General features: G+C 40.9%; 1 protein-coding gene across 2 annotated transcripts; it reads left to right on the plus strand.

The window, feature by feature from the left end:
* Positions 1–684: 684 nt before the first annotated feature.
* Positions 685–22,382, plus strand: fubp3 (far upstream element (FUSE) binding protein 3). Of its 2 annotated transcripts, XM_085793350.1 has the most exons (19): positions 685–806; positions 4,944–5,055; positions 6,786–6,819; positions 8,042–8,091; positions 8,247–8,318; positions 9,207–9,264; positions 9,877–10,039; positions 11,776–11,874; positions 12,058–12,162; positions 12,277–12,379; positions 13,797–13,897; positions 14,370–14,499; positions 18,341–18,501; positions 18,829–18,902; positions 19,069–19,145; positions 19,525–19,581; positions 19,779–19,829; positions 19,957–20,084; positions 20,933–22,382. In XM_085793350.1, the coding sequence occupies exons 1-19, from the start codon at positions 711–713 to the stop codon at positions 20,939–20,941; spliced, it is 1,680 nt and encodes a 559-aa protein (XP_085649476.1). In that variant the 5' UTR covers positions 685–710; the 3' UTR covers positions 20,942–22,382. The 2 variants fall into 2 exon arrangements, with proteins under 2 accessions (XP_085649476.1, XP_085649477.1); XM_085793351.1 differs by lacking the exon at positions 19,525–19,581.
* The last annotated feature ends 4,178 nt before the right edge of the window (positions 22,383–26,560 follow it).

The raw sequence follows: 26,560 nt of genomic DNA on the forward strand, positions 1-26,560 counted from the left end.
CATTACCTTGGAGTCAGTCTGCAATCGTATGAAGAGTCTGAAGACACTGAGACAGTACAAAACTTCTCTAAACTGCTCAAAACCTACCTGTTTTGTCCGTATTATTCATGGCCGGACTGTTGACCTACAGTAAGACTGTATTATTGTATGCATTGCTACATTAGTTAGGCTATAGAATTGCTATATCTATCACATGGATTTCAATCAGACATGATAACAAAAATAGTATTTGTAAGAAAAAGCTGTGATAAATGTGTTTTTTTTCCATAGTGCGAACTAAACATGGAGAAGCAGAATTATTTTTGATATCTCCTTTGAAATGTGATCACTTTTAAATTCATATTAAAACTGTTATGTTTTTTTTTTTGCCTCATTTTAATGTAGGCTACTTTTAAAGCTTTCTGTTATTTTGTGTGCATTTAAACACTTACATATGTTCTTGTTTTTCATTTCTTTTCTTTTTTTAAAACACCGTATTAAAATAAAGTGTTTTGTGTGTGAAATGCAGGTGAAATGTGATCTATAGGCGGACATACTTCATCCTTGTATGCACATACATAGCTGTGTGGCTGTTATGTATGTGGTCTGACTGCCATCACCTCCTCGCGAGATCACGCGGCTCGCGGGAGCTTTGGCTTTAGCACGTGTGCTGTTTTTTTTTTCTTTTTTCTTTTTTTTTTTTTTAGTGTGGCTCTCAGCTGCCGAGGCGGATGATGATGATGGCGGAGCTGGTTCAGGGACAGGCCTCGGTGGCTCAGCCCGGAACGAAAGATGACTTCGCAGACACGATACGCCGGGTCCGACAGGTAAAAAAAAAAAAAAAAAAAAAAACGGCTATCCGGTGAAACACGACGGCGGGTGCGGTGCTTTCGGAACCGCGGGGTCGGCGTCGGTTTCGGAGGCACAGGGCAGGACTTTTCCTTTTGGTCGGGGCACCCCGGACCCCCCTACTACTACTACAAACACTCCTCATGCAGCCAAAGCCAGCGAGCCGAGCCGAGCCGAGCCGAGCTAGCAGCAGCAGCAGCAGGCTAACGTTAAGTAGCTGCGAGCGGACAGATTAGAGTTCAGTGTGTGAAGCGAGGAGACGCGTTGATATTAACAGAGTCAAAACCTGGTTAAAAAAAAACGACCACACAAGTCACATTTTACCGGAAGACACGGGGGCCACGTGTAATGTCGAAGTTTTGTGCAACTTAAAGTAAGTTAAGTCGACACACAACAACACAGCAACCTGTTGTCAAGTCAAGAAGTTGAAGCAGTTAGCTTAGCGTGCTACTGCCGCTGCTAACTCGACTAACAAGTTTCAGTTGGAGACCCCGGATCTTCTTAAACCTACACGACGTTGACTAAATTGAGTATTTTAAACACAAAACCTGACGTGACACGCTGCTGCTTTTTCAAGTAACCTTTTTTTTATTATTATTAAACTGGGGTTGTTTTTTTAGCCTCAGTTTTAGAGACACAAACTAGGGGAAGCTCGGTCAGTAACCACATGCTGCACTGACGTTTAAACCCCCCACCACACCAACAACCTCCTCTCCTTCATTTCCCTTCTTCAACCTCATGTGAAAGCTTGTCTGAAGCAGATGTTGGAAACCACAATAACACAACCGAGCAGGCTAAAAAGAAGTGTAGCTGCTTGTTAGCCTGCTAGCATGTGTGTGTGAGTGTGTGTGTGTCCTAACAGATAGGCCATGTAATGTAACGTCATCTGTTCAAATAAGCCTCCCTCTTCCACTCCTGCTCTCCACGCCACACTAGGATTTTTCCATTTGCTGCCTGGAAAATACCTGGAGAAAAATACATGAGAAAACAAAACCAGCATGGTCACTGTGGCCACCTCATTTTAACAGATAGATAGTTCAATATCACTCAGTATGACCACTGTAGACAGGCTTGTCATTGAAGTAGAGCTGTCTGTCCGCACTTATTAGTGTGCAAATTGGACTTTAGTCTTACAGCTGCTAGTTTAGCTTCCCCGCTAGTGTAGATTATATACACACAGTGTGTATCTTTATCTCAAAATTTCTAATCTAGATTGACCTGAGATGTGCATACACATCCTGGCAGATTAGTTTAAAAGTTGAATTATCATTATTATTATTAACATTTTGGAAAGATTATAGACCTATGTATGTGTGTCGAGTTCAATTTTCTAATTCTGAACACATTCAGAGACACACATGGCATGACTGCTGCATGTCACCGCCCCACCCCCACCACCACCACCGCGCCATCTACTTTCTTATCTTTTGAGATCCTGTGAACACACCACGTTCACACAATCTCAGATTGGCCGAAACAAACGGCCTCCAGCTGAGGGGACATTTCATTTCATGTGATCCGCTCGACAACGGTGACAACAGATCTGGATCTGTTGCTACTGTTCTCTACAGAAAAGAGAAGTCACTCTGATGTCTTATAATAACACGCAAAATGACAAAGTGGTGTATGAGAACGAGGAAAGTGGTGAGAGAGAGGAGTTGAGGCCTAAGGTGTTTCACTAATGCAGCAATACCGGTCTCTTTCTGACATTTAAATCCTGAACCTACAGATGCATCATAATTACAGTTTTGTTTTTGTATTTTTAAATTAAACAATTATCAGACCAGTGGGTGTGAAGGTCCATTAACTCAGCAGATGTTGACCTCTAGATTTGGCCTCCCATTGGCTAATTATCAGATCCGTCCTCGCTCCGCTCGCCTTCTGTTTGCAAAATGCCAGAGTCTCACTGTCACCAAATGTACCCATTTTGACCCTAAATATAACCATTAACATGAATCCCTTGTTAACCCAGTGAAACATAATCACACCATGTCTTGTCAAAACATAAAAACCTCATTGAGTCGAGGTCAGAGTCATGAATAGTGTCGATTACTGATGAAACAGTCATTCCACAGTGGCCAATGGACAAGGTGTCTCAGTTCCCGAATGTGAACTGAATACTTAAGTTCCCATGTGACAACATCATGTGATTTAATTTCTTACTTTTTGACAAACCAGACATTTAAGTTCATATTTTAAGACTTTTAAGTCTGAAGCTTGACTGAGTTACTACCATGAAAACCATTTAACATATTCACTTTAGTAAAGATTGCCTTCAAAAAGTGAGTCACAGCGGTGTTTTCCCACGAGGCCTCGGTGGACGTCCAAAACCACAAAAACCACCATCAGACATCTGAAGTGACCAACTGTGTTTGTAGTAAACTCCTCCATATTTACCTCACTGTTCAAGCCAGATTTTGATCAATGTATCCATTCGTTGATTTGCAATAAATAAAACATAAACTATTTCCTGCACTAATGTAGGATACTAAACTTAACTAAACCGAATCTGCAGTTGATAAAACAGGCAGGCACCTCTCAGATTTGAGTTCAGTTCTAGCGAAGAAAAACTTTGTGAAAGTCTTTCACAAAGTGTAGCCATTTCCTCCGTGTTGACTTCGACTGCAATGCTTTCCATGTTGCATGACACACACGTTGTAGCTACAGTAATGTCATGTGAAACAGCCACCCCACACCTGCTTCCTCTCCTGCCTCCTTATTTCCATCGCACCCCTCTCGCTTCCACCGGCGCGCTCTGAAGTAGATAATCATCCCTGAAGGTGATGGAAGACTCTAATTGCCGTCAATATATTTTTATATTGTGGAAAAAAAAGGAAGAAGAAATTCCAGTCAGGCGCAGATGTCAATTTAGTGTAATTTTCTGAAATGCTATACTTTTGTATGGAAGGAGAGGTGGCAGATTAACGGGGGAGTGGAAAACGCTGTTGGCGCTCTCGTGCAGCGAAACTGAAGATTTAAGTGTCCATCACCGCAGAAGACAAGCATCTGCTTTAGGTCGGCAAGTGGATGATATTGAAAATAGACATAGATTGATTTTTAGCTAAGCTGTAATGCAAATAAGTGCCCTGTGTAAGCAGTTGTACACTTTCCGCCAGAGGAACATAAAGTAATGTATGTGTGGTGCAGCGCAGAAATGTAGAGATCATTCCTCGAGTCAGTCACTGATTTTGATGTGGGTGTAAAAGTGAAGCATATGATGAACTTTTAATAGCACTGTCTTCTCACATGACACGACTAGTGAGGGGGGCGTTAAGCCTCATACATTTGGTAAGTGAAAGTAGTGGCATCAAATGTATGTTTTTATTTCATCAAATATTTGCAGATTTGTCTGACTATTTAAGAATGTTTTTATTGTAGCTAAGCTCTTATACAGTTGTTTGTGGAAAACATGTTGGTCATAATTATCCGAAAACATAACAATGTTGGTGTTAGCTTGTGAGAATTACTCAGTTTTTATCCAAATTTACAGAAACAGCAGTCGAATATGGAACTAGCACAAACTACGGCTCGTAAAACGTAACCCCCCGTGGCACTAGTGTGAATAAAATCATTATCGTAGTAGCTTCCTACCGCTCGTACAAACAGCCTGCACTCGAGGCTTGAAGTGAGGACCTGGAAATGTATTTTTTGTGTCATTGTGTGTAGACAGCTATCGTAACTTTCAGGCAACTCGTCTACTGGAAAATCCAGTCAGTTGAAGATAGCGCCGTGCGTCGCAAAGGTTTGTGTCATTTGTCAGCCAAGGCATGAAAAAGCCAGTTTAGTCGGTGAGTGCTGGCACATGACAGATGTTTGAAGGAAAACACCGGTGTCGGTAGTCTCAACAAGAAGTGTAGCGGGCGGCTTTCCAGCTCCTCTAATATTGTACAAAGTGCAGTTTTCAGCCGCTGTCAAACAGATAACACTCCACACAGCAGGCCTCACAACAAACTTGATGCCTGATGAAAGCAGGAGGGGAAAAGGGAACATGTCACACTTATCTTGAAGGCTTGTCCTTGATGATGTCTTGGAAAGGAAATGTATCAAAGAATATCGTCACTTATCCGCTTTTTTTTTTTTCTCTCTCTCAACCTTTTATTCCATTGCACACCCAGATGGCAGCCAAGATGGGAGGAGACCAGATGCCCAACATGAACAATTCCTCTCCAGTCATAGACCCCTCCCTCTATGGCTTTGGAGGCCAAAAACGTTCACTAGACAATGGAGGTAAGCCTTTCTTACACACACACAGACACACACAGAAAACACTGATCCTGCGATAGCATGTATGCAAACACCTTTACAAAACAGTATCCTTTCGATGAATTATAGTCGTCTTGTGCATGTTTAAACTGTTTGTGTATCTTCAGCGATTTTGCACCACCACCGTTAAATGTTTACCCTAAAACTTACAAGTTATTTTATGTTATGTATAGGGTGTTTCACAATTTCTGTTGCAATGCATCTTTGGAAACCATTATCTTTGCCTTAACTTGTGGTGCGACGGAGCCTGTCCTGTAAATCCTGTTCTCTAGACCTCAAGGGACACACGTTTGTTGGAAAACCCAACAAAACTCGAGTTACCTTTTCATTTATTAAGTCAAACTTAAATCTGCATGTAATATTACAGTAAGTAAGTTTGCCCTAACAACACACCGACCCAGTACCAGTTTGAGGTTCTGCAGAGACCCAGTGTGTTTTTATTATTCTTGTAACATTGACTCGGTTTGAACAGAACTTACCTTTGACTTATTGAAGTAAAAAACTAGAAAATGATCCTGTGAGACCTTTAATCCTCGTCACTTCTCTTCATCAACACTTGTGATAACAGATCAGTTTCTCCAGTTTGTGCCACTTAAGCAGTTTTATGAATGGATAAGAAATTTAATTTATGATTTTGTGAAAAAGGCTGCAGTGCACCACAGGTGGTGATATGTAGGGAAAACGGTCATCTGTGAAGTGAGCAGTAGTTTTTTATTTTCATTACTGTTTGGAGTATCTGACAGTGTGGTGTAGTGAGAAAATGTCATCCAATCTCATTGTGTCTTGCACACAAAAACAAAGATTTGATCCATTTCATATCCATGAAGTGGGAACACTAGTCATTTATTGCGTCCTCCTCTTATCTTGTCATAACTGTTTGTATGATGTTTCAGCCCTGAATGCATGGATAGATAAATCGTATAAAATTCTGGATCAGGTTTGTTTGACGTGCTGCTGCTGTTATTGTTTGCAACAGCTTGTCCTCGGGTTTTTCTCAGTCAAGGTTGTCCCACAGTGTAGTGGAAATTACAGAAAAGGTGTCTGTGTAGCACTGCAGGTAGTTCTCAGCATCTAATTATCAAATATACAAGAACACAAATTCACTCACAGCCGCTCACACACTTTATCTCGCAGCCTTGTCCTTGTATGAATTCAGTCCACCTCCCTTTTTTGTATTCATAGCTGTTCCGTCCTCGAGCGTTAACCCCAGTGCATTTCCAGAAGAAGTGAAATCAGTGCAAACGACCATAAAATTGATTGAACCTGCTAGATATCAACTCAGGTGTTCACGTCCGTGGCGGCACATCCTCCAGTGACCCTGCAGGACCCTTGCTCGGTGCTACCTGTCAAAATTCAATTCAGCAGCAGCAGCCACTGACCCAGCTGCCGCTTTTCTCTCTTTCTGAGCGGCTCTGATTGAAACACTCACTCATACACTCGCAGGCCTGATTTCCATGCCGGTGAAAGCCCCCCGCTGTGGGGGTCAGACACGAACACGGTGGATTGGCAGGACCATATCCATCTGCTCCCGCCCCCCCCTCCAACCCCCCAGCACCGATCGTTCATTCTCCTTTTGCTGCTTAGTTGGCCATCACTTCAGCAGATATTTAAAATATTATTTTTAGCCATGATTTCACTCTTTTCACTCTTTTTCCCTCCTGGTAATTGGTTTGCTTTCTTCTCCTCTCTCTCAGTGGGGAACCACCTCGGTCCAATGGTACATCAAAGGTGAGTAGAGGAAAACTCACTCCATTTATTTCAATGCACTTCTGCAGTCTGCTTCAAGTCAAATTGCCTTTTTAATCACATTCTTAATTTTCCCTTATCACCAATCATACGTTGCTGCGTCTTACTGTCAAAGACACGTCCCAAACTCAGAGATACTCATTTTATTCTGTGCTGGGAAAAAAAGTAGTTTCCAGATGAATGTCTTTTCAAACGATAATTCATTCATAGATAGAAAACAAACCTGTAACCATTTTGATGATTATTTGATACATTTCCTTGAAGAATAAAGACGCTAAAACATAGCTGGTTCCAGTCTCTCAGATGTGAACATTTTGTAGTAAATATCTGACATATTACAGACCAGATGATTTAGAAATGAATCTATAGATTGACAGATGATGAAATAAATCATAGTTTGCAGCCTTTTTTTTTTTTTAAAACATTAGTTGCTACAAAGTCTAGTGTTAGATGGGTGTTTTTGTTTTTTGCACAATAATATAAACAAGCAAGCAAAAATAACTAAAATACAATAAGTAGATTGTGCAGGTGAGATTTAATAAAACCTGGAAAGGCTTATAGAAGGAATCTCACCTCAGTAAGCATGAGGAACAAAAGTGAAAAAGTCTACAGCAGTAAACAGAACAAGCAGACATAAAAAAGCATAACAATCAATCAGCAAGACAACAAAAAAATCACATAGAACACAAATAAACTTGTGAGTGACAGCATAAGTGTGCGTTTACGTATGTTCGAGTGAGCATGGGAGTGTGCAACTGTATACACATGTTCCAAAGCAAAGTCCTTAACAGTAGAAAGAGGAGGGTCAATTATAGTCGAGTATGATCAGTTTGAGGAGGATTGTTCATCAGATAGGACCGAAGTCTATGTTTGAAATTCTTAAGTGAGGTGGACGGAGATGCAATTTGAATGTGAGTGTTCATATCTAATAGAGAACTGACAGAGCCTGGTACGAAACACAGGAAGGTGTAAACATTTAGCACGTCTAGTTTTATACTTATGATCATCACTGTTGGGCTTAAAAAAATAAAATACTTTACAATGCATGGAAAGTTAAGCAGGCAAATGCACAATTTTATGAATTAATATCCAAGTTTTATATATAATAACGTTAAAAACTGATCAAATGTTGAGCTGATTAAAGAGTGTTGATTTTATTACTATATTGTGTCCCCGTTATTAATCATGTCCTAATCTCTCACAGGGCTTTCGCAACAGAAGACTTCAAAGTGCCTGATAAGATGGTGGGCTTCAGTAAGTAGCCTTTGAGTTCATTTATAGCCAGTGCTAATGTTTGACATGTAATCACCAGTATTGACGTTCTACTCAGTTTTTGGGTCACTGCTCTGGGCCTCGGTCTAAATTCAAAAAAGGCTAAACACTGGTCTTTACTCTCCCCCTCCTCTCAGTCATTGGAAAAGGAGGAGAACAGATCTCAAGAATTCAACTGGAATCAGGATGTAAGATCCAAATTGCTTCAGGTAAGTTCTGAATAAACACCTTATCAAAGCCAACAGCCATAAAAGATAAACACAGTTACACGGTGAAGCTTCGCTCCTTCAGAAAATATTCAGACCCCCTCACTTTTAACATTCTGGAATACGTTGTAGATTTATTGTAAATTTCCATTTTGCCCGTCAGTCTGCACTCAGTGTTGTGTGGAAACAATGTTTTGTGAATTTATTGGAAATCAAAACTTGTGGCCTTTTGGCTGGAGCCTGTGAAAAAGTCCAATTCGTCATTTCATCCTGACAATTTTATTCAGAAGTTAAAGATATGGTGTTTAAGAGAAGAACAAATGTCTGTATATTGGTATATGAGACTTGAACACACAGGAGTGTATAATCGAATACACTGTAGGATTCCTTCAACTTAAACTCGCTAAATTTGTCTTTTTTTTTCAAACTAATGTATATGGTATTTCTTAAACCATATGTGAAAGTATTGGGTGTTAAAATGAGCAACAACTAAGTTAAATACAAATGTAAAGTTTAGTGACTGAGTGAAAGTAGTTTGTATATTAAACGACTGGACGAAGCTTGGCGCTCCTCAAGAGCCACATTCTTCATATGTTTGCAATATGTTTCTATTTTGGTATATTCAGTACACATAACATGTATATCACATGTCACGGTTCCTGGAAGAGAGACATCGCCTCTGTTGCTCTTATTTGAGGTTTCTCTTTGAGAAGTTTTTCCGTATACAAACGTGGGGTGTAATAACAGTGTCATGTGTTGTACAGATTGTGGAGTCCTTTTTTGGGGGGGCTAATTTGTAATTTTTGGACTGTGAATAAAATTGTAGTTGACTACTCATTCCTTTGTATGTGAGATTTTGCAGTTTCTCTAATTTTTCTTATTTTGTCACAGAGAGTGGAGGCATGTTGGACAGACCCTGCACACTCACTGGCAGCCCAGAGAACATCGAGTAAGTCTCGACTTTTTAAACGTATTTAATTTTTAATCTACAAACACAACAAATTCCCTCCCTGTAAATAATCAATAGTAATGACATATGTTGCATCAGATCTGAAACTAGTGTTTGCAGGGCATCCATATAGTCCAACTAAGGCAATTCTTCATAACTTGTGTGTACATTTCCACATAATGCTATTTTATACAAATCTTTTGTGGCTAAAAAGCCTCTAAATACAAGAAAGTTCTGAATCTAATGCAAAGGTAAATCATGTAAGGAAGCTCTTCTCTACACCACATGTAAAACACAGCTGTGATGCCTCAAGATTTATGTAGTCGCTCTGGTGTGAAGACGATTGTCTCGGACCGGTCTGTGTCAAGCATTAACAGTGGCAGTCAGACTTGTCTTTCAGTTCTCAACTTTGACAGATTTACTGAAACTGCACAGAAAGTGTGCCCTATTGTTGTGACGGAGAGGGCGCGAACTCGCATCTCTTTTCACATCTCCTCTTAATCACCTGGACTCTTCTTTCAATGTTCGACAAAGAGAAATGTGACGCAGAACAGGTTTTTGTGCAGAATCTGTAGCTGTGGTGACAAATGTGCTTTGCTCCACCCCCGACAGACAGGCCAAGAGGCTGCTGAGTGAGATCGTGGAGCAGTGTCGTTATGGTCCAGGCTTCCACAACGACATGGACGGCAACAGCTCCATCCAACAGATCCTCATCCCTGCCAACAAAGTCGGCCTGGTCATCGGCAAAGGAGGAGAAACCATCAAACAGCTGCAGGTGTGATAGTCGGCCACACTGAACATTTTGCGCTCAGAGTTAGATTAACTGTTCAGTCATTGTGGAGACTCTGTGAACAAGTGACAAATAGGTTTAATCAGGTCCAGTTCAACCCTCTTACTTTAACCACATATTAGACTTGGATTTCCCTTGGGATCAATAAAGTATCTCTAAGTCTAATTCCAAGTATCCAGTAGCGCAGATATACATATAATATAAGGACATGAAAGAGAGATAAGATAACACAAAGATAATAAAAATACACACTATATACATCCACACAAACTATGTTCATATGTTATGAATATAATACTAAAAATAGAATATATAAGGGGAAAAAAGAAAAACAACATAAATGTATGGGGGGGGAGAAGGTAAAAGCTACAATCCAGAGTGTCAATCCTCGGCACTGCAGTCACTAATTTGCTGCAGGAATATGAAAAAAAAACAAGTTTGTCCTGTCGTATAGCTATATGCTATACCTGAACTAAATATGGTTATATTAATCATGTTGCAAGTCATTTTAATGTAACGATTGCCGATGAGAACCGGTGTCAAAAAGGAAAAAAAAACAATCGATCACGGACTTCATGGTCGATTGCCATGGCAACGAACGAAGCTTCAAAGCTTCAATTTTTTTGGGTCAGCCCTAACTGCAAGGATGTAAAAGTGAATTTTACTGGATAACTTACTTGATCAATCACAAACATTAGACATGAAACAAACAGTTTGAATGTATTTGAGAACATAAAGTCAAAGTGGGACCAGGAATAAAGTTTACAGCACCGTGGACACTTCTTAGTTAGGGTTAGTTTAGTTAGTTTCTACATCAGATGGTTGACTTAAGAGCTAAAAACAGGAAACACTGAGAGAGCAAGGAAGACAACTTGTAACCATGGTCCCTGTTGGTACCTTCAGTTGGATTTACTGTCCACTGCTAAGTTTTCTGGACCAACTCATATTTTGTTTCGTAATTGATTGGTCCACACTAGTCACACTAAGTACACACATTAAGTATAAGTACTTTGGTAACACCCAGGCGTGTGTAGTTAAAGCCTGATGGTCCTCTGTACCTTGGAGCTCTATTGTTATTATCACAGCTATTAAAAACCCACACAGCAGCAGCGCCCTGGGTGACATGATCTTCCCTGCAACGAACATGGGTACTGTGGTTTATTTTTAGTCGACCCCACATATACACCAACCTGTTCTATAAATACGTCGATCCCACATATACATCAACCTGTGCTGTAAATACCGACTAGCACTCCACACCTATGGCTGGAAACTGTTTCCTTTAATGGAGTTTCTTAACAACAGCAGACACCCTGAGAATCTGTCGCCTTAAATCAATTCTTTGTAGATACACACATAGACATTTTATGCACTTATTCACGTATGAAGTCATATTGATGATTGTGAAGTCTATTTTTATTTTATTTTTTTGCAAAATGAATGGGTAGAAAATACATTTTCCTTTGCAAAGATGTGTTATAGTGTAGATTTTTTTATTATTATATACAGTATGGTCTTAAACTGCACAAATTGCATTTCAGTTTTTTTTGTTGTACAAGACTTTTATTTGATATTATGCTCCATGTGGATTGACTGACCAGTGTCCATCAAAATAATACCTGCTCTTAGAGACCTGACAGCATTTCCAGTCTTTACAGTGAGTGGTCTTTTGGGCCCCAGGTAACTCTTGTTTCTGTTTCTGACTGATTGTACCCCTGCAGGAGAGAACAGGAGTGCAGATGATAATGATTCAGGATGACCCCATGCCCACTGGAGCAGACAAGCCCCTGAGAATCACTGGGGATCCCCACAAAGTGCAGGTCGGTCTCAGAGGAACTCAGTGTGTGTCGCTATCTTTCCAGTTTACACTCAATTTTACACATTTTATGCCTTCAGTCTTCAGCTCAAACATTTGAAAACATCTTTGTGTTTATTGAGAGCCTGGACTTTTGTACAAAAATGCTATTTATTAACATTTTGGTGTCCTTTAATCTGCTCTGTAGCAAGCCCGTGAACTTGTGGTGAAGCTGATCCGGGACAAGGACCAAGGAGACTTCAGGGCTGGCAGACCAGACTTTGGATCCAAAATGGGGGGAAGCAGTCTGGATGTAAGAGCCCACCACTCAGTCTTTCAAATACTGGACATTTATTCATCTGTTTATCCAGAAAGAGGAATGTTTTTCTTATCTGATCCCTTTTTATTTTCTATCCTTGACATCCAGGTGGTTGTGCCCAGATTTGCTGTCGGCATCATCATCGGCAGGAACGGAGAGATGATCAAGAAGATTCAGAACGATGCTGGGGTCAGGATCCAGTTCAAACAGGGTAAGGAGATAGTGGGGTAGTGATGGTGAAACACGTGCCTTTCAAGAATATAACTGTACATTGACTCGTATGGAGATTCAATGTGGGCCCAGCGAAAAGTGTAATGTCATGGGTTGGGGCTGCCGGTTGAAATTGTTCATAGTCAAGCTGAGTAAAAGTAAGGGCGTACTCATACCAGGCTCGTTTAGTTCACTTGAAATGGACTGGGGGGGGGGGGGGTTTGGAGCATATGCCCTCTGCACGACACCCGCACATCACACAAATCACATGGTTGAGCAACAACTTTGTAATCTACCTGATCCGTTCTCTCCTGGCATCATGTAGAAGACATTGATTAATGCTCTCCTACGTCGCCGTAGCGTGTCTTTGTCCCCAACGTTGTAAAATCAGGTGGTTGCGCAAATTACATATTCATACATGTCATTCATGCCACATTTGCGCCTGGAAATGCTAAGTAAAAGGGCAGCCAGAAACACTTGACCTCACCATGCACCATGACCTCCCTTTTTTTAATATATATAAAAGATCCCGCTTCCGCCAATCATTTTTATCCTATGATTGAGCAACTACGGGACACATGTGATTTTGTTTACAATGTTGGTCCGTTTGTCAAAAAATGCAATGTGAATACAAACCAAACCAGGTAAAAAAAAAAAAAAGGGTCTGGATCAAAACAAGTGAACTATCGGACTTTCCTGGTGTGAATACGCCCTAAATCTCAGTGGTCTTCTCCTTTTGGTACCACAGACTTGTAGCCTCTTGTACAGTGAGTGAGTGAATGCAAACATGCAGACTACATGGGGATCGGTAATAAAGGATAGAGGGTGAAATAAAAGTTTCCTTGTTGCGAATCCATTTTCATTAATTATGTGAATAACTGTCTGTCATATCCAGAGCGGATGAAAATATCCAAACAGTTTCTGCAGGGAATATAATTTAATAAATCCATCCAGTGGTGGAAATATCCATGGACAAAATCAAATACGAATCAGAATCTACACTGAGGGTATCCACAGCAGGTGCCCCCTTTCTCACATAAATTAACAGTTAGTCATTTGGCAAGCTGTTACAGCTGAAGGACAACACTAGAGCTTCGCTGCAGTAGGAAACCCTGACCTGGTTTTTCCTGGTGGGAGGTGCAGTGTCTGACAGCTGGTAGGAAATGCAGAGCAACTGAGATCTACAATCATCAGAATTCATAGACAGTGATGTTTAGCCCAGTTTGATCATCCACAGTCAGCGGTTTTCCCCTAAGTAGACACTACTCACTTCAGCTGTGAAATTCAAACCTGCGCAATGTTTAGATTAGAATAAATATGTGCATACTTTTGGTCGCCTGTAGCATTGAAAAACAGCAAATATGAACACAATCCCAGAGCAGATTGAGACCGTTTTTTTCCCTCTTGCTCTTGTGCAGATGATGGAGTCAGCCCTGACCGAGTTGCTCAGGTGATGGGCCAGCCCGACCACTGCCACCATGCAGTCCACCTCATCAATGAACTGGTCCAAACAGCTCAGGTGTGTGGTCAAAATCTGTGATTAAAAACACTGAACGCTTCTTTTTACACAAAGCAGGTTTATCAGATTATAAACAGAATATATTTAAGTCTTAAGTTTTTCTGATGTTCATTATCTTGATCAAAATCCATACTGTAAAAGTTTGACACTGGTTATAATGCATTAAAACATGTTGAGGTTTTTATGTTGTGAGAGCTTATTATGTCTACTTTTTTTAACGTAGTTTTTTTTTTGGTTTGTTTTTTAAACAGGAAGTTATTATTTCCTTGTTAACCGAAACTGTTAACAAGGTAACGATAACTGCCTATTCTCTAAAAAAACAAACGAAAAAAAATGTTGAGTTCTTTGACAAAAAAACATTAGTTAGACTTTAAGGATCAAATGTTGCTGTACTTTTGTTTTTTCAAGCTTGAGTTAATTCATCTTTTCTTTATTATTGACTCTATTTTTCCCTCTAACCCCCTCGCTCCAGGAGCGAGATGGATTCGGGGGAGTAATGGGACGTCGAGGGCGAGGTGAGAGTAACATGGGAGGACCCAGTGGACTGCAGGAGGTGACATACGCAGTACCTGCTGACAAGTGTGGCCTGGTGATTGGCAAAGGTAAGGATTGTGTTACTTATTAAGTTGCTTTTCAAGTACCTGTTGATATTGTTAGCTCCTCTGTAAACTCTCTTCATCTGTGGCTTGTATTTAAAAGTAGATAATGAGTTTACTTTGCTCAATCTGTGTCTTACTCCTGTTCTTCTCTTCTCTCACACTTTTTTGCCGTCATAAAAAAAAAGCGCAACTCACCAGTGCAGAAGGTCTCAATAAGAGAATATCAAATTCACCAGATTACCATTTTCCTTTTTAATAACTGAACGCCGTTTGGTGTTCTGGCACTGCGTGAAACTGATGAAATGAGGGGGGGGCCGAGTGACCACCCTCCTATTCTCCCCTCCAGGGCTCATGTATACAGCACAAGTGGCATTCATTGGCTTCACTAAGGGCTTAATGACGGGGATAATGCGTGTAATGTGACATTAATTGTTAAAGGTGCATAATAACAGCCCTCAATCATGTGGAAGGCTGCCTGGCATCTAATGAGGGTCTTTCAGCCCAATAGAGTGCAGCGAGGGAATGAATAGGAGGAATTAGCTTATTGGCTATTCATGCCCACTCTATTGCCAGCTATTTAAAAGTCATTGACCATTGCATTGGAAGGAGCTGTGTGTGTGTGAGAGAGAGTGTGTGTGTGTGCATGCATGTCGCCTCGGTATGTGTGTGTGTGCAGTTGTGGGTGGGGTCAGGGGGGGGGCCTCTTTACCTAAGATAAAAACATGGCAATAGAAATGTCAAGTGGCTTTTGTGCATGTAGTGGGCCGAGGGAAACAAATAAACCTGGGCGTAGCGTCCCCCTCTCTGAACATTAGCATATGAAGTGGGCCAATATGGTGGAGATGGCGGTGGGTCTGGGTGCTGTCAGCCGTCCCTTAAAGGGTGCGGTGATTAATATCTTTACGATGCCATATGTAGCCCATTGCCCCTCTGTTTTGACCTCCTACACACACTGCGTGTGATGAATCACACCACCCACCAACCTGCTCAGACTTTATCACCGGCTCAGACTCTCTGCAACGGCCCCTAACAAGACCCCTCAACTGGGATTTAATCTAAAAATAATCTAAACTCAAGAGTTTTCCAGAGTTTTATATGTCTTCCTCAGTTTTCTCAATATTAAAATTTAAAGTTGTTTGGATGAAATCTCCACTGTAGTTCAATATTCCTCCACAAATGGCAGATGTTTTGTCACCACTGACATAAATGAGAAGTGGACTTCAATGTTAAACGTAAACTTGCTAAAGACATAAGTTGATGTCTTTTTATCAGTTCTAAGTTGAATAATGTCACGATATTATGATCGTAAAATGGATTTGATTTAGATTATTTTTCCAAATATTTAAAACTACCAATATTAGTGAATGAAGAGGAGGTCAGGATGAGGACTGAGCAGTTTGAATATTTCATGATTTTTGTTCAGATTTTCATGCCAGATATTTCAACACGTGTTTCTATTGTAACTCTGTAAGTGTTCAGTTTTGAACTTTACTGTCAGCTTCATGTTTACATGTCAAAGGGAAGAACAAATACACAAGAGAACTCTATCAGTTACTGTCATTTTCATTATTTGTCTGCCGATTAAACACAACTTCCCAGAGCCTGTGGTGTTTTCTGAGAATGACTCATTTTATCAGGCAAAAATTCATTTTTCTCAGTTTGAATTAAAAAAGAAAAAAAGGCAATTTGAAAAGATGCAGGCGGCCACTTTTGGCAGTTTTTATTTAAAGAAATCTTTAGAAATTGAACTGATTCATTTTCATTATTCACAAAATGAAAAAGCTTCTTCTAGAGGAGCAGCCTGATGGAGAGAGTTGACTCTGCAAACATTTTCCATACAGTAACGCAAAAGGATACTAAATACCTAATATCACACATGTTCCACTCAAACCACCCAGACCGAGTTTCATGTAAACGCTGCTGTTGCATTTGGTAATTTCCATGTCACACATTCTGCTGGTGTTATTTTTTCCCTTGAGGCCTCAGCAGTTTTTTCTCCGCCACCGCCACCAGCAGCAGCACCAGCAGCAGCTAACCAGTCCCCTGGCTTCGCTCTGAATGCCGTCACCAGTTGCACTTTTGTATCCCCTCCTTTTCTCCAGCTCACTAAACCAGTCTCATTAATAAGGCCCGTATTATCTGTCCTCACTACAGCCCAGTCCATGAAATGAATAGTCAGGGTCTTCATTGCTCTCTGCTGTCTGACTAGAAGAGCTCATAATGGCTTCATTAAGGCAGAAGTTTCATTTGGTTGACAATGGGTTAATGGCCCATGTGCAGTCTGTTGGCAGCAAGGAATAGGCTACGGGAGGAGGAGAGGTTTTTGATGAGCGTTTTCATTCGGAGGTCAGCCAGGGTCATCCGAGTGTCAGCCACAAGTGAACAAATGTGTAATTGATGTTGGGACAGCCCCGGTGTCCCCCCGGGAAGCACCCTCAGCCTTTTTCGTTTTTTAGATGGGCATTGTGGAGGAAGGTGGGGGTGTTGGGGGTGGGGGGGTGCGGCTGTATGTATGCCCCCCGTTCACTCCCTCCTCTCATCACGGAGGACAACACAGAGTCAAGAATGAAAAGGGTAAAAGAGACAAATGATATCCCAGAAGGAGGATACGCTTCAATTTTGGCCCTTTTCTCCTGCCAGCTCTGTTTCATTTCTCCCTGCTGGTGTAATTGCTCTCCCCACACGTCGGGAAGCTGGCATCTGATGCAGAGGAGGGGGTGGCGTGCAGGAGATGTCTCCTTTTGTTTACCGATTTGCATGGATGTTACCACAGAATGGTAGATAAGTGGTGGGACACATGCCAGGGTCTTCATAAGGTAGAAGTATCACATCGGTTTAGTCAAGTGAGCTGGTGTAGAGACGGCCGCTCTTAACGCTGCCTTCACGTCATATAGGACAGAATCTACTAGCGATGAGAAAGACTGATTCATGTCATCCATACAGTTGTATACAGACTGAGACATGTGAGGGTTAAAATCCCCTCTGCTCTGGCAGTATGGTGCCATATCCACATCTGGTCTGATACGTCAGACCAGTCATAGTGAGAGAAAGTTCTGAATATGATAAATCTGATACTACATGAACACACCTTTATGGTGCGTTCATGTAGTAAGTATTTTGTATGATATGTTGCCCCCTGCCCTAGCCCCAGAACACACACACGTCATACATCACAAAGGGGTTTCAGATGTGAACACTGCACAAAGTTGAGCTCTATATTCAGCCTCTTGAAGCTGGTGTCGGTCTCCATCAAGTCCTGAGGAAAATATCAGACTCTTCAGCTGCTAAGTGCTGCGCTACGTTCACCAGCTCCTTGTTAACTGCTGTTTGGCGCTGAGCGAGCGATGTACACTGGTTTATTTGGTTTGATTTGGTTTATTCGATCCCCGTTAGCTTTTGCAAAGCAGCAGCTATTCTTCTTCTTATAAGTGACAATACAAACCAACTACGTATAAGCGACACATACTTGATACATAAAAAACTAAAACACATACAGAAAGTACATATTTAATACATACAAATACACACAAAACAGCAGAGACGACACCAAACATAAAAGTTACGAGCTCCTACATTGAATCATTTACTGTTATTAGAGCTTTTGTGCTTCTAACAGTCGTCTGCTGTAGCTGAGCATGAACTGAGTATGAACCAAAACATTGAAGTTGTGCCTAAACAACGAGCTGAAACTTGCTCTAGTATACGAGAAACAGTTTTCACATTGTTCTTACGTGGTCATTTGATGTATTGATATGAGGAAATGTCGCTTACAGCCGCTTCACGTATTTAATTGCAATTAGATGTCATGTCGGCATCTTCATGACTCGCTGCTTTTCTCTTCTAGGTGGAGAAACCATCAAGAACATCAAAGAGCAGTCTCGTGCCCACGTGGAGCTGCAGAGGAACCCGCCGCCCAACACCGACCCCAACGTGCGCATCTTCTCCATCCGAGGCACCCCTCAGCAGTTGGAAAAGGCCCGCCAGCTGATCGATGAGAGAATTGGGGTAGGTGGTCTGGCTCCAGCCCCCTTTCCCTTGGTACACCCCCCCCCCCCCCTCCCCCCTCCCTACTTTAAAAAACACTATTGTCTGGCCTGATATTCATGAGCACACATGTCAATGCGGGGAGCTGCTGGGGTGAGCCGGGCCGCTGTGGTCCTGGTGGCCGGCAGGATGTCACCAGAGGTTAAACATGAAGAATCCATCAAATGGACTTAATGGAGTGCATCAGCGGCCGGCCCTGCCCTTTGACCTTGCCTGTTGGCTCGCTTTTTAAACACAAAGTGTGGTCTCTCTAAACTCGCCTCCTCTTCCCCTTCTCCTCTGCTCCAGGGCCCAGGAATGGGGAGCAACAGCAGCTTCGGTATGAATCCCTACAACCAAGGACCAACCACTCCTCCTCAACAGTAAGCATCACTTTCCTCCCCCCTTTTTTTTGTTTTTTTGATAGAGTCGTTTGTGTTTTTACTGGTCAAACGTGAGCCGACGGTGTGACAAGTCTCTTCAGTGGGAAATTGGTTGTGAAATTGTCTCTTTCTCACTTTGAATTATCTGTTTATTTTTTGCCTCAAGTGGGCAGCAGACGTTCATGACTGGAGGATGGGGTACAACCTTTCAAATATGGCAGCCTCAAGGCCAACAGGACCACAGTAAGTCAGTTCAATAACAAGTAAACTAGGATTTGTTGTGCAAAAACACAACAAATCAAGGCATCTGATCTTTCTGCAGCTGAGTAGTTTAGTCGATGTCTGACTCAATGAAGGAACAGACGGTACATAAACAGTTTTTTATCTCTTAAGTTGTTTCATTATCCAGAAATATCTGTCAGAGAGCAGCTCAGGAGTTTTCCTGTGCAGGCTGGGATGAGGCACGTTGCGTTCCTCACGGCTGAGCTCGTCTTAAAAATATTTTGCCGTCGATGGAAATCATTAGGAAACATAATTGCAGACAGGAGCAGAAGGTGAAAAGGGGGGGAAAAAGCTAAGCTCACTCTCAGTCAACTCTGGTGTTATCTGTGTCTGGTTTCAGGTCACAATGGATCCCAGACGGGCCAGATGGACTGGGAGCAGTATTATAAAAAGCTAGGCAAGTGTCACTCGGAGAGAAAAGAATGTCTTTGTTAGCAGCTCAAGGCGCAACTGCGTGTTTTTTTTTTGCTCTCCTGTTTAGTTTCAGATGAATTCTCCTTTGTTTATGTGGACTTCAACTTAAACTTTGTGTCTTTTTGATTAGACACTGCACTGTTGGATATAATCAAACGTTCTTCTTATGCTCCTTCACAGGTCAGCAAAACCAAGCCCAGAGCACTGCTCCTGAATACAACAAAGCTTGGGGTGAGTGCTTGTTTTTATTTCATGGACACTAGATAGAGGCAAAGCGACAAATCACGTCACATTCTCAGTCAGACTCGTGCTCCTGTAGTTTTTTCTCACTGGCATTTTCTCTCTTCCTCCTGTTCAGGCCAGACAGCCGGTCCTGGATCTCAGCAGACCTCTAATCCTGACTACAGCGCCTGGGTTGACTTCTACAGGCAGCCGGTGGCCTACTTCAACCAGGGCGCACAGCAGACACAAGCCCCGGGCCTTCAGGTGAGCGCTGACTCCCAGCACCGCCCCCACACGCCTCCCACAGCTTCACAGTACAGATGCTGAGGGATAAACAAACACAAACAAGCGTGTTAATCCACCCGCCCTGCAATAAATCCTCCTGAAAGGGTTTTTTAAAGAGGTGTAGATTAAAACTCTACTGTCATAGGGGCGTAGTTTGTGGTGCTGGTTATTAGTCAACGTTCAGACGACAAAATCCAACTCTCTGTAGAAGAATTTTAATAAAAAGAACTCATTGTAGCCTTAAAGAAGGCAGGATTTAGCGCAGGGTATTAATTTTAGCTAGGTGAACCTAATAAAGTAATAAGTGAGCATAAATATATATAGATAGATCATTTTAGGGCTCAATCGTTTCCTAAAAAAAGAAGTCAATGAATAACTTCACACACAGAAAATTAATCTGAAACAATTTTGATAATCATGAAATGACAATTTTGAAGAAAAAATTAACAACTGTTGGTTTTCCGTTGTCTTAACTGGTGGTAAACTGAACGTATGTGGGTTGTGTACTGAAAGATAAGCATTCAACAAAAAAAACAGTTATTTTTGCAGCCTGTGAGAGGCAACTGTCTGCACATTAATACAATGTCAGGTCACACCGACACACCTCTCTGCTCTTTATGACTACGAATCATTTCACTGAGTGTACATTTTGGATATCTATTGAAAAACAATGGCTGTCTATGACAACAACAACAACAAAAAAAAAACTTGAGTACAACACTTTTCATTTAACCTCCAATTAATTATCAGTGTACGTCACCACAGGAGTCGTTGCAGTGTGGTTCAATATTGTGAGCAATGATCAAAAAACTGATTTTATTCTCCAGGATCATTAGAGACGACGCCCAGGTTAAAGACTTGAATCACTGAGAGGATGGAAACGACCCTTTTTTAACAGAGGGGGGTTCAAGATTTGCAACGCCTTGAAGACTTTTTTTCTTAGTGAGAAACACTAGCTGTAGAATGACTTATATGATAAAGTAATATTTCTAAAATCAGGAACATTTATTTGTTACTAAATGCTTATGTACACTGTTATTTTGGATAGACAGTATCTGGGATCCCTTTTTGGACTTGAGAGAGCTGTTTCGTTTTTCTATATTTTCCTGTCTTTGATTGTACCGCCAAAATGAACCCAAGAGTTGTAACATTTCAAAAGGCAATATGATCTATTTTTTCTAGTTATGTTGAAATGAAACCATGATTATGTGCTTAGCAGTCTTGAATACCGTTTTTGTCGTATGTCATAAGATGTTTAAAAAGTGTGTTAAAAATGTTTTCCTTTTACATAATTGAGTGAAATGAAACTGTGATGTTTTGTTACAGCAAATGTATTTTTGTTACAAGGTTTCAAAAAAAGGATTAATGTCAGCCAGTGGCAATAGTTCTAATTTAATTCCTGTTGTGCATTGTATGCTGTTTTTCATTGTCATTTTATTGTACTCTGGTTTAAAAAAAAAAAGGTGCAATATCTTATTTCACTTTTGAAACAAAGATGGGTTCTCTTATATTTTGACAGACTTTTAACTTGTAGTTTTAAGGTGTTTTTTTTTCTCTTTTTCAAATGGAAATGTCATGGATAATTTATTACATTGATCTGATAGGACTTAGGGGGATGTTGCAAATAGCTTTTTTGCCTTTGCTACCTTGTAAAACTATGTATATATGCTCATATATTTGACTGTTAATTTAAAATATATATGTTTCATATATATATATACTTATATAAATTTGTTTTCCTGTGATTAGTTTTGCAGGAAAATTGTCCCTCTTTTTCTGTTCTGTTTTCATACTGAAAATGTTCAAAGATTGTGAATGTGTGATTTGAAATTTGATGTTGCATCTTATTATGAAGAAAAAATACGAAGTGGTAGAATTTTTTTTTGTGTATGTTGTGTACCTGAACTATTCAAGACTGCTAAGCCCCTGTACTTCTACCTGTGTAATAATTAATGTAGTATTTTTATGTTTAAGTATTATGATCAAAACAAAAAAAAACTCTTATTTGGTACCTCCCAGTTCACTAACGCCCCACTGAGCCCTCGCTGTGGACTCAGTGGGGCGTTGGACTCAGTCCAATGCTAATAACTTTTTAATTAATTTTTTATTTCTTTGTGTGATCTAATATAAATGATGCATCACTATGGAAAAATGATTCTGGTATTAACGTAATTTCTTAATGAAAAGGGATATAATTTCAAAATGTCTAATTATGGTGTTTGTTTTTTTTTCCTTTATGTGTACAGTTAACCATGTATTAAAAACATCGAGACTACCTTTATTGTGTACTGTTAAGCTGATTTTCTGTTGGATAAATACTCAAGGCATTTGAATGTTTTCTGTTGTATTCTGATACTAAGTGTTAAATCTTCTGGCTTTCATGTTGAAAACTTTCTGAGAGCTCTGTTGTGTGTACTAACAAATGATACATAGATGATATCTATATAGGCAAACTGTATGTTTTCATGTTTTATAAAGCAGAAAATATATATTTTCTATAGTCTATTGCCAGTTCTCGAATTCAAATAAATTTTCCGCAAGCCTCTCTTGTGGTTGTTATAGTATCGTTTACTTAACGTTAGCTGTAGCACGTCTCCACAGCAACGCGTCACGGCTAATGAAATGTAGTTTTAACTGATGTAAGCTGCTGCATCCCATCACCGCACAGCTGCCAGGCTGACGGCAAATAGAAAATTGTGTCTGTGTCTCTTTAGAGATCGCTCACTGCATGTGCTCATAGTTGTGTGTTTCTGAATTTGGGAGAGAAGTTTTTGCTCAGAGCTTCTTCTGGGGAAAAGTTTAAGTTGGTAGATTGAGTTGCGACATCAGCATGAACAGTCGGGGGCGTTCAAGCGAAAGAATGAAAATTTTCAATTGTTTTTTTTTTTACACTCCTAACATCATGAGCACCAGCATTGAAATTTGATTTGATCAGTTTGCCATCAACATCCACGTGTGTGTGTTAAAATGCATGCTCCTTCATTTCCGTTTGTCGTTCCTCCCTGTATCAGTCCATGTCTCTCCTCCCTCTCCTCCTCTGTGAACTGTGGCAGCATCTCATCTCTCAGACTCCTGTCCAGTGAGATGTTCCTCTCCACCCCCTCCAGACTCCTTCCAGCTTTTGTCGCTGCACATCTTTGCGCTCAGCAGGGGGGCTCCTGCCACAGTGGACCCTGCATGGCCTCACACTGCTCCCCACATTGATGCTGTGCAGCTGTTTCCAAATCCAGCCCTTGATTTTGATCCTCTTCCTTTTTTTTTTTTAAACGAGCCGTCCCCGGTGGACACTTGTGACCCCGGTGGTAAGACGTCGTCTCATAATGTAGTTGTTTCAGGATGGTTCGCAGACGGAGGTGGAGAGAGATGTCTGATTACTATTAATAACATTCATGGGCATCTTCTCCTCCTGCAGGGGATGTTTGATGCTGCAGGATTTAGATCCTGGCAGTCGGAGGAGGAGAGAGAGGAGTGGGCTTCAAAGTTTGAGACAGTGCTGCTCTCAGTGATTATTGAATGTTCAGGGGAGGGTGACAAAAAAGTCAATAACGCAATGTATGATGCAAAAATCATCAAATGACCATTTTCAAGGAAACAAACATACAGTTTAAAATGTTGGGGGTTCATATTTTCTTATTTTTCATGGCTATAACCTCCAGTCTTAACTCTCAGGTGTGTACTTATTGTGCTTTTCAGTGCAGTCAAGTACTTTGTATTTGCATTTTGACTTTGTTGAATACCTGAGGGAAATGCACCATACATGCTGGATGTGTCAGCAGTTGTTACTGGTTACTGATCTGATGGAAATTTAATTCAAAAACTATATGATGCATTGTTATAGATGGATCAAATCCATAGGAACAGACTGCTACAACATGAATGGCTGTATGTAGGCCTACTTGAGACAACAATGATGAATATGAAAACATGTTTTTACACCTATGACACTTTTGACTATAAGTTGTGTTGGTTACTTTAACTGAAGACATTTTTATAGGCCTATCGGACATTTAATTGTAATGCAGATTTTTATTTATTTGTTTATTTTTACAGTGTGCCAAGTACTTTCACAAACTGAGGCTCATCCATGTAGTATTACTCTTTTGTAGCAATGGATGATTTTCAGATTGACTTTTATTGTTCCATTTGATGGTACATGCACACAATAATAGAAACAGAAAAATACTGAATTGAAAATTATTTTTAAACTATATTTAACCTACTTTTACGCAAGCACCAAAATTCCTGTCATTTTGCAGGATGATCCATTTCATCATTGTAAATGTAATGATATTAAATTATAACAAATACATTGATGTGGGAGCTTCATTTACTACTTGTTATTCTGCAGGGAAGTTTAACCCATAACATACATCACATTTTATTATTTGATAAAACTTTTTTTTATTTCATGTAAATGTAGTGAGGTGAAAAGTTCAATAATAACCTCAAAACGTAGTAAAGTCAAGTATAAAGTGGAAAATATATTACAAATTTGAAATAAAGAACAGTAGCCTACTTGAGTAAAATGTTACTTCCCACAACTAATACAGATTTTTTTTTTAAATCAATTAAGTCATAACACACTAGTGTAAGCAAAAATAATTTTAAAACGGTTTCCTTACTGTGTAAATTAAGTACACACACAAATATACACAAAAAACACACACACCTCCACCTCATCCAAATCAAGCAGGTGTCCCGTCTCCCCCCGTGTCCTGTCCAACAAGAGAGGAGAGGGCTGAGGTGGGGTGGGGTGGGGTTGGTTTTGGGTTGGGGAGGGGGGGCTCTTTTAGGTGGGGGTGTCTGGGTGGGTGTGTTGAGGTGGGATGGGGGGTGGGGGGCTGCAGCCCTCTCACCTTTGCGACAGATAAGCCGATCTCCAGTCTCCTCCGCACTGTGGCAGCTACCTTAATCTGTTTTTAATGACCCTGCGGAGCATCCCGAGAGACCCCGCGCCCTCCGCTCCCAGCTGCTTGGAAAAGTGTGTGTCTCTGTGTCTGTGTGTGTGTATGGGCGTGCGCGCGTGTGTCTGTGTGTGCTTCTTTGACTGGGAATATTTAAGCAATTTCAATGCAAATTGTATTTTCTTTTAAGCAGGAATCACACACAAAAAAACAAACAAAAAAACACTTTCGCAGACAAAATTTTTTACTTTTACGCAGCAAAAATCCCCAAAAAAGAAAACGATCCCCTCAAAAATCTAAACCCCTTTAAATCCCTATTTTACTTGCAGTTATTTGATCATTAAAGTCGAAACGTCCTCGTCTATTATTTAAACATATTCTGCAGCCTGTTGTTCCCTCTGCTGATGTGCGTAAAACTCTCCCATTTATCCGCACCAACAGACGCGCCTCTTTGATAGCTTTCCCAGCTCTGCCCTTTGAAATGAAAAACAATTACCTCATTCTTTTGCGCAATAATTGTCAATCATCCCCATTAAATTGATAAGCTTTAAATGGACAGAATGGTGGCTTTAATAGTTTTACAATGGAACAGCTAAAGCAGGATGATGGTGCTATTGCTTGACATTGCCCGCGGCTTTACCAGCTCCACATAAAGCCATAGGTTAATGCATAAATAAGCAAATCAAATCCATGCGTTACCCCAATTCAATTCATTTAATTCCTCTTTAATAAAGAAGCGGCCCCACCCCTCCGTGCCCCCCCTTCCCTCCCTCCCCCTCTTCCCTCCCTCCTCCTTCTCACCCCTCTTTTTTTTTTTTTTTAGCCATTTACCTCGGATTTGTGCGATGAATGCTATAAATGTAAATCAATCTAGATGAGAAAGAATCCCCATTGAAAAGAGCGGAGAAATTTCATCTGGGAAAAAGGAGACAAATGTAGGAGGGGCCCGCTCATAAAAAGCAGCTGTTTCACAGTAATCTTTTTTCGTGCCCTGTCACTCACCTTGCCTTTTCACTATCTGTGTTGCACACACAAAAAAACTCTATTGTATTTAGTTGCCATATCTTCTTTTTCCCCCCCATTACACTGCCATAGTCCATATTCGTCCAGGAGAAAGAGAGCGCACAACTTGGCCGGGTTTTCTTCTCCTTCTCCTTCTTCTCCCTTCTTCTTCTTATTCTCCTTCTTCTCCTTCTTCTCCTTCGGACAATCCCTCTTGTAGTTGTTGGAGTGAAAAGAGTGAGTGCATGGATGTCAAATTGCCCTCAAAACACCATGAAAGATTGATTTGCAGCACTTTTCAGGGCCCTGACATTACTTGGAGGGGAGCTGAATAGGAAACCTGTGAGCCCGGGATGGAATAAAGATGTCCTCTCTGCTGGAAGAGAAGGAAAACTGCCCATTTAGCCCCCCAGTCCATCAAGCCCCGCAAAAATGGGCAAGAAGAGGAAAAAACACAGGAGGGACTGTGGCTATAGAGAAGAAAGAAGAAGAGGAGGAGGAGGAGGGGAGGTGGGGGTGTGGGGGGGTCGTATATACTCATCTAAACGT

The sequence above is a fragment of the Trachurus japonicus genome, chromosome 12 (genome assembly GCF_045865225.1).
Source record: "Trachurus japonicus isolate A0001 chromosome 12, Traja_1.0".
Lineage (NCBI taxonomy): Eukaryota > Metazoa > Chordata > Actinopteri > Carangiformes > Carangidae > Trachurus > Trachurus japonicus.